We start from the raw sequence: 17,759 nt of genomic DNA, 5'->3' as shown, positions 1-17,759 counted from the left end.
GAATCAGGTGCCTTGAGGCCAGAACAGTGGCTACAGGTAAAGCCTTTTTTTGCTGTGTTAGTTTCAAGTGCATATTCTCTAGATACTCTTTTTCAGTTCAGCTGGGAGCAGTGGCAAAGCTAATGCCTGTCAGTCCTAGCATACTGCATATCCAGTGCTCCTGTAGTGAATTGAGTAAAGATGTTTGTTTAGAAGCCTCATCTTTTGATTTTTAAACTTTATTATTAGTGTTATGCAGCAACATGCTGCAGGACACTGCATCCCACATGTCCCTTGACTGCATTCAAATAGAAAGTCCTTGGGTTTGCTGAGACCGAATCTGCTCCAATCAGGTGCTGAACAGAGATACAAAGTGAGGAGGTCTAGGCACCTTATTCTTCTTTCCCTCAGTACTGAGTGAAAAAGAGGTTCTGGGAGCACATTTCCATTAAAAGGCAAGATTTTTGGTTTTATTTTTCATTTGCCTTAATTGTAAATATTATGCTGAAATAAATTTAATTTTTAAAAGACCTTGTCTTTTGCCAAGAATCCACAAACAGAAAAGCAATACAAGAAAAGTGTAGCCAAAAGCAAAGATGTTACTAGCAAAGATACTTTTAGTACATAACACTAATAAAGAACACAAATTTCAATACATCTGGTTCAGCTTTGACAGCAGAGTACCATATTGATAGTCATACTTTAAAGTATACTGAAGATACAATGAACCTCAGTTATTTTAGTAGAAATAATTCCATACATAGAGAAACTGTCTGTGACTGTCATTTACTTACTATCTGTAAAGACAGAACTGTGAGGGTGTATTTGACTATGTGCTTCTTCATTTAATAACATGCCACAGCTGGGGGTTACTGACTGCTACTTGTAAGGTGTAAGAATCATGTTCATGGAATCTAGATTAAGAGAAGCTGGGAACTTGGGCCTCACAGTCATTAATCCTATTATTCCCTGCATACATACACACATAGATACATAAAATATACATGCATGCATATGTATTTATCTTCATATACTATACATCTATGCATATTCAGATCTATGCATGAAGGAGAAGAGTTATTTATTAAGGCACCAAAAATGCAGAAACACCTTTCCTAGAAATTGTGGGGGAGATAAATAGTTCTTTCTGGATCAAGAAAAGCAACTATAACTGAAGCCCACTTTCTGAACAGAGGACCACAACATCAAATATGAGAATGCAGAATAACAGATGAAGTAGGAAGAACTGCAAGTGAGGTCAATGGCAGCTGCTATGCACAGGTGAAAACCTGTAGTTTCTTCAGTTTTGCCCTTAATCATTGGAAAGATTTTACTTGAAGGGCCAGAGAAATCTTCACACTCCTTTCCGATTGTTGATACCAATGGTACAATTTTCCTCCCTGGATCATCCCTCTGTCTTCTTCACCAGGTTCTGACTAAGGCTGACCTGTCTGTAGAAGAAAAATCACTTACATCTTTCCTATCTTATGCCTTCCAACACTTCTCCCTGCAGTTCTCCACAAGCTTTCATTGAAATATTGTCCTGTTGGTTATTCAAGACACATTTTGCTACAATACACAGTGAGACCAAGAGATACAGTGCTGATGTCTTGTATGTTTTACTTCCTCCCTCACCCCACCCGCATCTTCACAGGGTTGTTACAGGTATCTTCTTTAGGCATTGAATGCATAATCTGAAGCCTAACTAGTACCATACAAGATCCCCAACCTACCTGGCCTTGGCCCGAACTAGGTGCTACACATTGGAAAAAGGAATTTCCTTCAGTTTTCACAAAACTTTACAAAACCAGGATAGAGTTAGTATGAATATTGAGGCAGAATTACACCTGGGACCAAACATGGAACTGAACTGTTTATATTGAGTGGGATTAATGGTAACACCCAGAAAAGATAAAAAAAAACATTTCAGCGGGGGTGGGGTGGGGGTGGGTGGTGTTGGGGGGGGTGTAGGGGGAAGGGGGAGAAAAAACCAAACCACAACCCAAACCACAACAAAACAATTTCATGAACTTGTCACTGAAAATGCATTAATACTCATGCTTCTTTGAGCAATCTCTGTCACTTTATATAACTCACAGTTGAAGGTGATGAACTTTAATCTGTACACCCTGCCCTTAGAAGCCAGCCAACTTAATCTTAAAAACTCAAGAAATTAATGGAAATGAAGCTGATTGTGTAGTTGATTGTTCCTTTCTGCTAAATCTATCCAGTTCATCTTGTGCTCGAAAATGAAAACACTTGCTTGAAAGGGGCTAAAAATCCTAACTCTTCATTATTTGTTCTTTTCACTACATATTGTAAAAAACTGAAAAGAGAGAATATAAAAAGCATTTTCTGTTCTTCAAGGTTATCATAAAGCAACTTAACATACTAGGCAAAACTCAATAATCTTAGATTTCTTTTTTAGACTACTTTTTTTAAAGTTTATTTTTACATGTAACCCTCAAATTAAATTACATATTTTTGATAAAACTTTGGGATCTTTTTCACTTTAGACAACAGGTATATGTATGAAAATGTATCCAGATAAAACAGCTAAACCAAAAAAGTCACCTTATCTCCCTATATGTTGCCATGTATTTTGAATAGTTTATGTGAAGAATTAGCCTGCAAGGCTGCAAAAATCAATGCCAAAATCATGGAAAGGTCACATTATAAAAATTTCCTGATGACTGACAAATTTTATTTGCATATTTCTTATTATTATCATTATCATTATATATATATATATATATATATATATAAACCCTTGAAATAATGCCTTGCAGGGGTTCTTTTTAGTGCAGCCTGAAAAAGAGTGGCCAGAATCCACAGTACAATCCCCAAAAAAGAAAGGCCAAATGCATTGCAAAGACTTATCCATATTCGTATGTCTGTGACAGAAAAAAAATAAACCCAGTTTTCACGCATGTCCTCATTAACTATATTCAGACCATCCCTTCTTGCCTTTAATTCTCTTTCTCGGTTCAGCATGCATATATATATGCATGTATATGCTAATGTACAACTATGGATACATGTGTGTCTGTACTGGGGTGTGTATTTGCATTCACACACTAACTCTTGCAATAAGTGAAAACAGGAGTCCTCAGTGTCCAATCTTGATTAATTTCCTAAATGAAGTGAAATTTTAGCTCTCAAAGACTATATCATAATGCTTCCTGCATTAAAAGGCTGAATTAAGTTTATAGAGACAATCTTGACCTTTGATCATCTTCTTAGTCTCTGCAATTAAATACTTCAAGATCTGTTGGGTCAGTCTCATAAACTTTGAAATTAGCAGCACCAGGTTACATTACTTTGAGAGATAGTAGTCCTGAGCAAGCATCAAACATGCAAATATAGTTAGTTTTCCTCTATAGTGGGAATATCTGCACAATATAATTTTCAGTGTTACAAATATCTATTTATTTGGTGGTCTTACATTTTAAACTGCATTTTGGTTATGTAGCATAGTTGATTAATTTTTCTTCATTATTTTCAGTGTTAAACATTATTTTTACTTGCTTGTCTGTTTGTAAGCTTTATGTCTGGAAGACATTAAAAAAAATATATTGTAAATTCACCAATTTAGACTAGTATCAATTCTGAATATACTTTTTACTACAAAAGAGTTAAACTTTAGTCATTGTACAGTCACTGCTGGAACTGATGAAACAATTCTTTATGATACATGGCCATTACAGACATGGATCATTATCTTATGCTTACATGTGAACTCTGACTTTATCATAATAGAATAATAAATATTCTTTGAATCCAAATTATTTAGGTGTTACGAGATGTTGGTTTTTTACTTCTAGCACATTAAAAATGAAGTCACTTTGAGGTCTCACATGACTTCTCCAGGTACTTTACCCTCTGCACACTAGATACTGGCTCGCGTGCATCAGCACTTCCTGCTATTTGAATTTGCCAGTCAGTAACTTGCTTCTCCTCATGCCCTACATTTCCAAGGCAATATTTCATTAACATACAGGCTGTGTAAATTAATATCTGTTGCTTTTTCCTTCAGTTCCCTCCATTGTTACAAGCTATCAGCTATCTCATAATGAGATGAAACGTTTGAGTCACACATCTTTTCCATAGTTTAGCAGACACAAACATTTAAGAATGGGTGCTACTAAAACAAACTATTATTGACCAAAATATTTTTTTAAATATTTAATCCAAATCCCCCCCTTTCTCAGTCCCAGGAAATATACAAATGTAATAACATCTTTTAGCTGTTTTTTATGATATTTACTACCTTGAGGGTCTGGATCTTCATTTTTATTCAGCAAGGGTATTAATAATTAACTATAGCCTCCCAGTGAGATGGGCAGCATCTAATTTACATTTTGAATAAGGAACAAAACACCCCACATAAATGCTAAATATGATTTTTAGCAGAAAAATGTTACATACTTATTCCAGTCGTAGTAGTTTATAATTATATAATTATTATAATGTAAATACATATTTATTTATATTGTTAATTTAAAAAATGTGTATTTGACAGAGACATGTCTTAGCATATATTTTGATGAACTCATATGTGACTATCGGATGATACCCTTAAAAACAGGGATAGTACATTTTAATAGCCATCACTGTTTAAAACAATTCTATGTAATAAACCCTTGTCACAGTGTAAATAGACAAAAGTCACATGCTTCATATAATCCACTCAAAAATTGTTTAGAGATATAATTAGCGAAACAGAAGGATTTCTTTATTTCTTTAAAACTTTAGACTTTGGAGATTGAAAAAACAAGCAAAATAGAAGTAAGTCAGAATAAGGCTTTGCAACAAGAGAATATGCCTTCAAGATTCTATAGACTAACACATTTATTCTTCAATTTCTTCTTCTTTTGTTTATCATCCTCCCTGCAAATCATGCTACTCTGTCTTTTTGATGAGAGATACTATCTTTATCCCAAAAGGATAGGCACAGAATTTCTGATGCTCAAAACCAGTGAGAGAAGTCCTCAAAATAATCATGACAGTTTTTTAATCTCCCAGTCATTGCCTTTTTTATTTATATCTTTGGTCTTCTAACATTTAAACCTTTGCATTTTGGTCATGTAGCATAGCTGATTAATTTTCCTTCATATGTCTTGTTAATAAGAACCAGGAACTTCCCCACCCACCCTCTCACCCCCCAAAAAACCCAAACCAAACCAAAAACCAACCAACCAAAACAAAAAACTACACTGAGAAATCTGGAACTATGTTTAAAAGATGAGAGATATCTTATAAGCTTTCTTCAGTTCATGGATTTTTTTAACGGTTCACTGCTTTCAAGATTTTAGCTGGAACAGTAATATTACCATTAAAAGCTTTTTTTTTAAGAAGCAAATAAACACAAAAAACAAAAAACAAACCCAAAACCCACTAGACCTGAAAATCTCTCACTAATGTTTTTGCCTAGGAGCCAGAATTTCAATAAAGTTATTTAATGGACTGCCAAAAAAGAATCTTTTAGACATACTGAAAAACTTAAATGAAAAGATGTAATTTATTTAACTACAGTCTACTTATTTCCCATGGATACTTTTACCACTGTTTTCCCCCTCAACAGTTTTGCTTTGACTGTAACAACTGTCCAAATGTCTACCTGATTTAAATCTAATTTTTTAAAAAATATTTCTCCTTATAGGTAAGAAATAAATTTTAAAAATCACTTTATAATTTTTTTATCACCGTGCCATTATCTTACATTTGCTGAATATTCCATAGCATACATGAACACCTCCTTGATAGATAATAAAGCCCCAGCCTGAAGACTTGCAACAAAGATATTTCTCCTTTCATCCTATATCAGATAAAAAAGAAGTCACAGGAGATTTTTTTAATTGTTATTATTTGACCGAAATAGAGAAGCAAGAAGAAGTGAGAAGTGAGAAGTGAAATGATGTGAGGAGGGGAGGGGAGGGGTGAGGCCCTCACCATTTCAGTCTTCTGTATGCTGGGAACCACACAACCTCTTCTTCATTTTTGGTAGTATTGGGTACCTCTCCTTGTTTTACGAAAGGAGAGGAGAGAGAAGCAAGGTTCAGAACAAGGACCATGAAGGAAATTCTGAATGCTGCTAGGACTGCTTTACATCGGTCTTGGTTTGGGCAAAATGGTCTAATAGCTGTGGGAAGCAAGGGTTGATTGAATTGTTCCAAACACATCCTGAAAACATAGCACCTTCATAGCATCTTTTTTTGTTCCTACCATAATGACACCAGAAAGTAGTCAGCAGGCAGGTTCTCTTTAGTCTCTCTACAGTATCTGTAAATTTTCCGGGTTTGGGTCCTTTACATACTCTTTTCACATTCAGCCCTTCTGAGAAAGTTATGCAAGACTACCACAGATCATCTACTATTTCATGCTTCTTTAAAGTCTGACTAAAGAATCTCAGTTGCTGCTTTTCAATCCCTTTTTTAAAGCAATATTTCTAATATTTATTTGTTCGGAAACCTTGGAAAAATCTCAGTTGCTGCTTTTCAATCCCTTTTTTAAAGCAATATTTCTAATATTTATTTGTTCAGAAACCTTGGAAATGTTAATCTAATTACTAAGAGTCTTGTTTGTTGAAATGATGGCTTTTAAGTCAGTTTGATGAAATTTGGGAACCTTAACCACTATTTTAGATTTGCATTTCAGAAGAATTTTGATTATAAATTAATTCAATCATATCACATTCTTACATTAGAGGCTTTCAAAATAAGTTTAATATTTTAAAATGTTGGTGTCATGACATAGCACTGAGTATAGAGATATGTCCTTTACCTTTCACATCAACCAATGCATTTCAATGTATGTGATATGAATACACAAATGAAGTCCATTTACTTTGGGATTCAGTTTAAAACATTTTAGTTCTCTGATCCACTTACATTCACATACCTGTGTGCTGTCTAAACTCCTACTATATCTGTTAGTCTGGCTGATGGGACCTAGCAGATGGTTTAGCCAAAAAGCCACAAAAAGCTCATTTTCTTTACCTAAGAGTTGGTGCACAGCAGCGTGTTGCTTGCCCAAATGTATCCCACTTTGACCCTCCTCCAGCTCCAGTGCCATACATGTCATTCCCTTGCAAGTGTCTTGGAAATGCTCCTAGTGCCAGGCTGTTTATATGCACAGAGGTAAGCCTTTGCAGGACAGAGATTCAAAATACAATTTGAAATAAGATGTTAAGAGCAAAACTAAATGGTCATATAAAAGGTAGGAGGCCCTTATTATTACTAGCCATACAGCTAGGTTGTTTTGAATTCTGTTAGAGGAAACAATAAAAAACTATTTATTAACAAAGTTTGGAGACAAAAAAATAATTGAAGCCATCATTTTGAGAATATTTGCAAGCCATTTTAGTTCTTTGCCTTTGTCTTCCATTTTCTCTAGTGCCTGGAAGAAAATAATCTGCCTTCGACTCAAGTATCCATTATGTGGAATTAACTTTGTATGTATTTTCTCCTCCCACATTTGCTAGAACGGCAGTTGATAGTCAACTTCTTTCATACTGTTCATGGCTTTTGGTCCTTTTCTAAGATGGGTGGAGTTAGCAGGAGAGGGCAAAACGGACAAAATACTGCCTATTTCAACAAAATGTTTCTTACTACAAGCAGTGCATATTAATGCAACCAGACTCCATGTTAGGATGTTCCCATCTTAAATTACAGCTGCAAACCCAAACATAAGTCATCTTTTACTATTATACTGAAATGAGACCTGAAGTGTTACTTTTTTGGTCAGGAATATTAATTTCATTGTGACAAGTGCAATGTTGACAATCAAAGGGCAGGCAAAACTGGTATTCTAAAAGTACTCTTAGGTAAAAACAAACAAATCTCTAATAAAATAGTGGAAGCAATAGTTAGACTGTGTTATTTGTTACATTGCTGTATTTCAGCATTGCTTGATTCTCAACATCAAAAGAATTAGTGGTAAAAAACTTGGTATCACATTGAAGGCTTTACTTCAAGTAATTCTCTCCTCAAGCATTGTCTGTGCCATTTCTGTAAGTTCAGAGCTGTTAAAATGGGATATTAGCGATGCCTTCTGCTCAGTCAAATACATCAATTTCTTCTTCTTTTCCAGTATCAACATCCTTCCCTTATTCTGTGTAAGTACAGGCATTACTTAATTTCCCCTCACCATAAATGAATATATCCTTTAATGAAATCTTATCTAAAACAATTATTTGGACTAACTTAGTTCTCAGACTTGCTTACAACTAGTCCAAGACTTTTCACTTAAAATCATAACTCTACACATTTTAGGGATCATATTGCTTTCTTATCTATTCACTACCATGCTCACTTCTTTTACAGTGTCAAGTTCTCACTGAGCCAAGTGAATAGCAAACATGTGGAATTTAGTATTATGCATAGCTTATATCTATTTAAGAATGAGAAGAGGCACCTTGCATGCATCTGCTTATTTCTTCAGCATTAGGCATTTGTTTTGTCCTAATGTACATGAAAGGTATTCAACATGTACAATCAATGTCAGACAGCTGACACCCTGCAGTGTCAGAAGGACAGGGGAAATGGAGAAAGAACAGATTTCAATCTTTTGACTTCCAACAAGCATCAACTTCCAGAAAACCCCAGATCTCATTTCTAGGAACTAGCAACTGCTTTCTCTATCTGTACAGGACACTTAATGCAAGCTCCAGTAACCCAGTCAGTATGAATTCCTACTGTTAGCCTGAAGGCTTTTTCTAGTCACCAAGACATCTCTAAGTCGCAGTGATAAATGTGATGGATGTCTGGCTAGTCTACCAAGCTTGCATCCAAAAAGGAGATGGATCACACCTTGATCACCATAAAAGGCAGATTCCTTGTCATGGTTACCAAACATTTTCATAAAGTAAACGACCTTGGAAAAAGCTCAGACAAGCTTAAAAATGAAGTGTAGGAACAATGAAGGCACAGTCCGTTGCATCCCCTACTCTCTACACACCAAATCAACACAAAGGAAGGGACCAAGGGCAGTCCACCTCCTGTGCGCAATAAATCTTCTCCTGAACTTGCACACCACTTCAATAGGCTGTCAGAGCTGCTGATTTCTGTAGGAATACCTGTAATGGTAGTTCAAACATTTAAATAACTTAAATGGTACAGACATCTCTATCCTTGCCCCCCCCCCCCCCTCATCATTTTCCCTTTCTATCCCCTCAGTTTTCTTGCCACATGGCTATGAATGCCTATTTCCTAAAAGCTTCCCAAACTACTTTCGTTGTGTGGGCCAATGCTTTAATCCAGGACCTCTGGGCTTTACTCAAAAGTATTCAAATAAATGCAGATCATGAAAATTTGCAAATCTGCATGCCAAACTACTCTGGAGTAATTTTAAAACTTCTTCTACTGCTCTTTTTCTGTTAATTACTTCACCACTGTGATGATATTTACTTAAAGGAATTAATAGAATAACAGGCTCTTCTGAGAGATTTCTTTATATTACTAGCACATTTGGGCTTCCTTTAAGAAAGCTTATTTCTCTCATCCATTGTCAGATTTCTATGCCACTAACACAATTAAACATAACCAGGGATTCCATGTAGATCTAGGGAACACCGTGTTTTTGAACTTATCAGATAAACTGCTGGAAAGCACAGATATTTTTCTCTTTTTTGATATTTTTTATTTTCATTCAGATGTAACATCTAGTTGTTACCTGAACACTTACTATTTTCTTAAGCTAATGATTGGCAATAACTGTATAAAGAAATAAAGATATTTATAAAGTATATATGGCCAGGGTAAAAGCCCTTCCTACACTAAGACATATTTTAAAAATGGTTGCTACCGTGAAATGGTAATTCCCATTTGTAATTGTTTTTTACATTATTCAAGATGATGAAAAAATGGTGCGTGCACAAGGTTTATGAAAAATTAATTTAATTTCTTTTTTGCTCCCCATTTCCTTCAATAAAGCAAAGATTCTCCTATATATTCTGTATCCAGGATATCTGATAATACATTAAACAATTGTGTGCATATATAGTATGACTGTGTTCTATGTAAAGTTTTTAGGAACTGACAGAATAATATATATATTGAAACATATTCTCTTAAAATGAATGGAAGAAGTCTTCGTAATATCTGAAAGAACACTGTTAATTCAATGTTACTGTAGGGGATCGTTAGGCTCCATAGCCTCATTAAAATCAAACAAATGACAAAGGCAATTTTCTCTAAAAATAAATTGCATATGTTGTTATTTTAAACTTCATAGTTATTATCTCATGTTTATTTCACAAAATATGTGCTGATAATAAGGTATCATTCATGTAACTGCAATTATTTTAACTAGCTGTACATATACAAACAGTTAAATAGGTACAGTGGTTAAGCTATAATTAACATGATCTGTCAAAACTAGATCTGTTAAACTACAGAAAACCAATATTTTTGTATTTGATCAGCACAGGAACACATCCTACCTAATAGAATAAATTTATGCTACCTAAAATTAAAATGAATTTTCAAGTGATGAAGATAAAGGACTATTTTTCATAAATTCACAGCAATCTCAGGTTTCCAATCATGCCTAGGGGAGCAGGGGGGGAGGGGGGAGTATCATATACCGTTCTAGACTAATGTTTTTCAAAGATAATTTGAAGCACTTATAGTTGAAACTTTAATAGATAAAATTAATGTTCTTTTATTTAAAATTATATCTAAAGGTATTCTGTTTTATTTCTGTCTTATGTAAAAACTTATATATTAACTGAACTACACAGCAGGGAGGTTATGCAGTTCAGCAACATAATGTCCATATGGGTGGGTGCATGTCTATACCTACATGTAAATATAAAAACATAAAATGCAACTGTGAAGCTGTGTAGAGATATTTAAAATATAGCTGAAAAGCAAAGATGAAAGCTCACGTGGAAAAATGAGTTAGAAACTGTTACATTTGAGGCCTCTACCTTCAGATGTGCAAAGCCATACCAACGGTAAGGAAGCCAAATACAGGACTGGACAATAATCTGACTCCCTCCCTCCGTCCCTCCGTCCCTCTGTCCCTCCGTCCCTCCCTCCCTCCCTCCCTCCCTCCCTCCCTTATTTCATTATCTTTCTTTCTTCTTTCTCCTTCTTTCTTTCTTATTTTGCTCTGTTAGTTTATTTGTTTTTCTTTCTTCCTTTCTTCCTTTCTTCCTTTCTTCCTTTCTTCCTTTCTTCCTTTCTTTCTTTCTTCCTTCCTTCCTTTCTTTCTTTCTATCTTTCAGAAGTAGATCTAGAAAATCCTGTATGCTTCTCTGTATTTCTGCTGTTACCTCTTTATCTAAAATGTTAGCTTCTGTGTGTCACTAATAGAAACAGCTAAAGATTCTCAAGCAGATGCTCAGGTTTGTTACTAACTGGGGCTACAAATAGATTTGAAGCATCTCCATAATTGCTGTTGTTCCCAGTTTGAACCTGGTAGTTATCTGAATTTGAAACTTTAAGCCGAATATCACTGAATGAACTATAGGCAGTATTTTTATGGCTGATAAGTACCTAATGAAATGTCTGTTAAAGCTGGAGATTTTTCAACTGTAATGTAATTTATAATGCATTATTTAAACTTCTATTGTTACCTATTTTTGTCTGGATTTATGCTTGCTTTATATCCAGTCTCACGTTTCTGAGCAAGACTTGGTTGCTTTCATGCATTTTTCTTCACTAAATATTACCGCTTACCAAAGCGATTAATGTTTTTAAACATCCAAACATATAAGTCTGCACAAAGATTCAACTACAGAAAAGTAAATGGGGTACTACCAAATATCTTTAGTATCCTTGCAGCATTGGAATACCTTCATCATTCATTCCTTTTCTAGCCACTTGGTTACCTTACTCTTTCTTTTTGCCTCTTTCTATTGTGTATGAGTAACCAGACTATTTGTACAGATATGCAGACAGGGAGGAACCTTGCTTCATCTGTTCAGCTAACTGCAATAATGAATTGTTTCAAACCTTTGAACAATTAGTAGTGACTCTTCTCTGTACTTTCTATATGCAAATTAGGATTTCCATAATTTCACATCTAGAAAAAATCTAGTATAAGTCTGTGAGACCATACGAAAGTGCTTAGATGATCTTTTTGACTGCAAAGGGCTGGAAAGAATATCTCAGTGAAAACTGTCTTGAAGATGCAGAAAGAAGGTGAACAACTGTTTTAGAAAGCAGGAAGTGAAGTCTAGTCCAATTCATGGTGATAAAGCCTGATGCAAAGAAAGTTAAATAGCTTTGGAAGATATCCGACACCCAGCCTCTACTATCAGGTTAAGCCAGATTTGGTTCTAGAGGATGTACATCTGTAAAAATTCTGAATTGTAAATTTCCATTTTCCTTGGTGCAACTGATTTACAGCATTTTTTTTTAATAGAAATAAGTGATTTAAATGAAACTTTAATAAAATCCATGTGCAATTAAATCTGAATTTGAGAATAATTTTTTTTACTCTAGCATAGTGATTGTAAGACTTAAATCAGAAGCAGAAGCAGGAACACATGACTTATGCATCCAGTCCCACTCATCTTACAAATTTTAGATTTTGCTATAAATTACCTAAACTTACATATTAGAAGAATATTCAAGACATTCAATAGTTATTTCTACATAAGCATGAAACACTTCAGGGAAGGGAATACCAGGAGAAGAAAGAAACATGCTCAGATAACATTTTTCTTTGGCACAAAAATCTCACTATTAAAAGTCTTCTTTCATATATGGTTAATTAAAATGCAGTATATTAAAATACAGTACCTTATAACACATGCATAGAGTCCGCTGTCTTGCACCACTGTCGGTCGGAACCAAATGGAGTCTTCTTCTTTGCTCATTCTAGTTCCATCAAAAGCTATAGGTTCCTCAAAATCTCCAGGTCCAGAGCTTTTGTACCACATCAAACTAAGTCCAGCACTTTGGGCTAAGGAGTAATTAGCTCTAATATATCCATAAAAGAGTGCACATTTTATACGAACAGGTTCTCCTACTAGAACTTGATATTTCTTGTAATCCACAGACCAGTCAGTGCATCCATCAGCTAAAAGAGAAAAGAAAATTACAAGATATTATGAAAGGCTTCAGAGAGCACTATTTACACAGCAACCTTTATTGTGGGAAAGCACTGCATTTGAAAAAAACGTCCATTAAGTGACAACCACAAAAGTGGTACTCTTTTGATCCCAGAAAAATTAACTGCCTTTTCGCACTATTAACATCAGGTACTTGTCTATGCAAAACAGAGTTATTACGAGATGTTGTGTTAAATGCTGACAATTTCTACAATAATGGAGCAATTGCTCTTTTTCATTCTATGGAACTCCTGTATGACCAGTTTAAAATACTAGTGTGAAATTATTGCAACACAGAGGCCATGTGGGTATACTGGGTGTCATAATCTGTGAATTGCATCAATCAAATACCTTCGAGGTAACCACATACATGAAATAAGGTGTTACTCAATCTCAGAAGACATTAGGACAAGGAGCTGTGGCCAAAACCAAAAAAGTGTGTAAGTCTGGGTTAGATTTGGAGGAGGAGAGGAAACTGTCTTAACAATAAGAGTAGTAAGAGCAAATGCGAGAAAAGATACTGTCAGGAAAATTGCTATCAGCATTTTTGATGAATTGTTCAAGAACAGGGTAAGCAGATCTTACTTTGAATGCGTGTCTTTCTAAAAGTACATTACAAATTAGTTTAAATGATTAATGCTTTTATTTTTTCCTGTACAGGTTAATAATAATTCTAGAATAATTTTCATATTCTTCACCTGTTGAATAATGTCAATACTGTCCCACAATAACTATTCATCAGAATGCAATACCAAATTTATTTGACTTTCTGAAGCCCAGCAACAAAACCAACCCCCCCCCCAAAAAAAACCAAACAAACAACACCACCCAACATCCCTCCCACTTCCTGTTATTTTTAGTGAAGAATAGCAAAAGAGCAAAAGAACAGATACTTTTTACAATAGCTTCCTTAACAAAAGGTTATGCTTTTTTTTTTCTTAAGGAACTTCAACCATGGAAATTCACCATTAGGTTCATTCATTTAAAAACTCATTGTCCAGCCTCAGCTAGTTAATCAGGCCACCGATCTAGTCAGTTCAAAAGCAATCAGTACACTCAAAGGACAATTTCTTTCATCTTAAATTGAATATCTATGACTCATAAATATTTTGTCTCTGTATTTGCCACTTTTGTTAACTGTAAGAGAGATTAGACAGCCAGCTAGCTTGGAAAATCAATGTTTGCAAAGCTAAAGTCACATCAAATACCTCTCACCCTAAAGCTGACTGAATACTGACTTTAACAGAGAGTTAAAAATACTGGGCATAATAAAGCAGTATTATTAGCACTTTAAACATAGACACTTATTTTAATCTCTTATTTGGGAGAATAGCATGTCAATTAGTGATTTTTGAGATTGACACTTGGATAATATCACAGTACTTATTATACATAGCAAAATAAGAAAAACATAAACATCTCCAGACATCATTGTGTAAGTAAAAAGCTATGTCAATACCACATTGAAAGATGGAGGAAAAAAGAATAAAAGCTTTAGAATCAATTTGCACTGTGAACAGAATTCACATAGAGAAAAACAAACAAAAAATCATATATATTTGGATTGTGTCCTCTGGAGTTTACTTTTAAGATCAGGAAAGGACACTGATATGTTCCTGTTCCAGTTTCCATACCCAACAGTCCCTAAAAATCTGTAAGTTTTACAAGGTTACTTTACAACAAGACATAGATGTACTCTTGCAGAAATTGAAGTGAACGGGGACAAGGCTACACCATTATCTTCCCCACAGGACATAAGAAACTAACTTCTGTTTATTTCAGAATTCATTTACATTTTTTATTATTTCATTTTTTATCTTTCGGAAAGAGCATTCTCTCTCTGATCTGATTCTATTTCTTTCTGTTTCTAAATCCCCTTGCTAAAAATGAATTAACAGGCACCTCTAAGCAGACTTAATTCCATTATATAACTTACCAGGTAATAGCTTCTTCATCATACTTTATTATCAAATTGTAATCTTGCCTTTCACTGTCTAATTACATTAGTACACTTTGGTTTACAATATTACTCTGCTAGTCATATTTTCTCTCTCAGGATATTCAGTTCTAATGGTTCCCAGCTCCTTAAGCTTGACGAATACATGAGGACATGCTGCAGAATAGCAGCAACTCCATTTCAAGCCTTCAAATTGAATGAAGGTTTAACTAGGTGGAGCAGGAAACTTCAACTTTTTTTCATCACACTGTTCCTCATTAAAAAGTGTTCGGGATCACATGCAGTCCAGTTTAGTAGGCTTAGGCAAACATACTAGCAGGTATTCTATACTTACATGCAAAACCAGAGAGATCATTGCCAAACTTCTGATAACTAACTATCAAAGTTCAGTTTCTGAGTTTTAAGAAATTAGGAATTAAGGAAATAAGGAATTAAATTTTAAGGAATCCATTTAATAAAGAAATTAATTCTCATTTAAGGAGAATGTTAACAATAGATTGAATAGGTAGGCTTTTTATTTATATTAATGCTCTGTGAGATAGTTATTTTGATTATATAAATTGGATGAAACTTCTATGGAAAAAGAATATAAATCAAGCAATCCTAAATGCCTCGAATTGTCTGGAGTTTTACACTAAGACTTCACATCACAAAGTACAAGATTACATTTCAAAGTAACTATCTACTGAACTATTTGGTCATTTGTTGGCACTAACTACATCAGTATGTCCCACCAGATAGCTTAAGAGAATATTAACTCAAGCAAGTGTGAATACTGGCGTGTTCTAAATATTATGGATTTGTATTTTAAGTTTTTTATAGTGGTGCACTCTGGCGGTCAACACTGGGTCCAGTCCTGTTTAACATTTTCAGTAATGACCTGGATGATACGGCAGAGTATACCTTCAGCAGGTTTGCTGATGACATAAAAGTGAAAGGAGTGGCTGATACACCAGAGGGTCATGTTGCTATCCAGATGGTCCTCAACAGGCTGGAGAAATGGGCTGGCAGGAACCTCATGAAGTTCAACAAGAAGAAATGCAAAGTCCTACATCTGGGGAGGAACAACCCTGTTCACCAATATATGCTGTGGGCCACCCAGCTGGAAAGCAACCTGGCAGAAAAGAACCTGTGGTCCTAGTGGACACAGAGTTCAACATGAACCAGCGATGTGACCTTGCAGCAAAAGAAGTATGATGAGCTGCATTAGTCAACGTATTGCCAACAGATCAAAGGAGCAAAGGAGGTGATCCTTCCTCTCTACTCAGCACTAGTGAGGCCACACCTGGAGTACTGTGTCTAGTTCTGGGCTCCTCAGTACATAAGAGATGTGGGCAGACTGGAGGGAGTCCAACAAAGGGCCACAAAGATGATTAGAGGAACTGGAGCATCTCTGCTATGGGCACAGGCTGAGAGCTGAGACTAGCCTTGAAAGGAGAAGGCTGAGAGGGGATCTTCTTAATGAATATAAATAGCTGAAGGGAGGATGCAAAGAACACAGAGCCAGATTCTTTCCACTGGTGTCTGGTGAAAGGACAAAAGGCAGTGGACCCAAACTGAAAGACAGGAGGATCTTTCTGAATATTGGGAAACACTTTTTTACTGTAAAGGTGAGTGAGCATTGGCTCAGGTTTTCTAGGGTGGTTGTGGAGTCTCCATCCTTGGACATGTTCAAAAGCCAGTTAGACAAAGTGCTGGACAACTGCTTGTAGGTGGCCCTGTTTGAGCAGCAATTTCCAGAGGTCTCCTCAAACCTTAACCATTTCATAGTTCTGCCATTTACATTCACATTCACATTTACATTCAGTGATAATCTTAAGAAAATATGACCTCTTCTCAATGTGATGTTTCAGTGAAGTGAACATGACAGTGGTTCTTTTTCTGCTTACAGAAATATTATACCAGTTAAACCCTGCCAACACTGACATTGAAGTCACTTAGAACCATATTAATCTTACTACAACTGGAAGCTTTAATACTTTAAAAATCTTCCAGAAAATACCTCACACTACTGCTCAGCCAATGGGCCTTCATCTACAAGGTGTTAATGCAATTTTGACAGATATAACAAAAGTTCTTCATTCTTGTCATAAGACACAGACACACTTCATTGATACTTTGTGGTAACAGTGATATTTCAGGAGATAACTGTCTTTCTGTGCTTAAAATGCTCCTGTTCTACTGTAACTGAAGTCTATAAACAGAGGCTTAAAACCAAGTAATGGAAAGAATAATAGACTGTCGTGTCCTTAAAAATGAGATTCCTGTGAACACTCAGACAGATGATAGCATGCACACACTGTAACAGACACTTTCCATGCACACTCTGCACTACACATTGGTGTATAGAGCACACATGCACTTTTCAATCTAGGAAAACCTGGATGTATCAAAAACCTAATTAAAATACTGATTTCCAAACTCCTTGAAACATGTAAAAGAGTCATTTTTGAAGACCCAAAGACAAATTATATTCATGATGCCTTTTACATTCATAGAAATCTTTAGCTTTTTCTATTGACACGGGCACCTTAAAAATTACTTATTTGCATGTTAAACACTTGTGTTGCTGCCTTCACAAATAGAGACAGAGAAGAGCAAAGGGTTAATTGTTCATTCAGATTTGTTAATATTAAATAGATTTCTATTTTGACTGGATTTTCTTTCTTTTCTTTGTGTATAAGTAATGCATTAAACAAAGAGAATATCTAATGTTTCTTTTCTTAGTTATGGCTCCAACCTACACACAATCAACACTTA

The 17,759-nt window shown here is 35.2% G+C and overlaps 1 protein-coding gene across 1 annotated transcript in view; it reads right to left on the bottom strand.

The window, feature by feature from the left end:
• The window catches only part of IL1RAPL1 (interleukin 1 receptor accessory protein like 1), a 766,315-nt gene that overhangs the window by 346,875 nt on the left and 401,681 nt on the right, over window positions 1–17,759 (bottom strand). The window contains exon 3 of the mRNA XM_055802804.1: window positions 12,732–13,011. Coding sequence (XP_055658779.1) covers window positions 12,732–13,011 — 280 coding nt within the window. The remainder of the gene's footprint in view (window positions 1–12,731; window positions 13,012–17,759) is intronic.

This window comes from Falco peregrinus, chromosome 4, assembly GCF_023634155.1.
Source record: "Falco peregrinus isolate bFalPer1 chromosome 4, bFalPer1.pri, whole genome shotgun sequence".
Lineage (NCBI taxonomy): Eukaryota > Metazoa > Chordata > Aves > Falconiformes > Falconidae > Falco > Falco peregrinus.
This window is presented reverse-complemented; position numbering and strand designations above follow the sequence as displayed.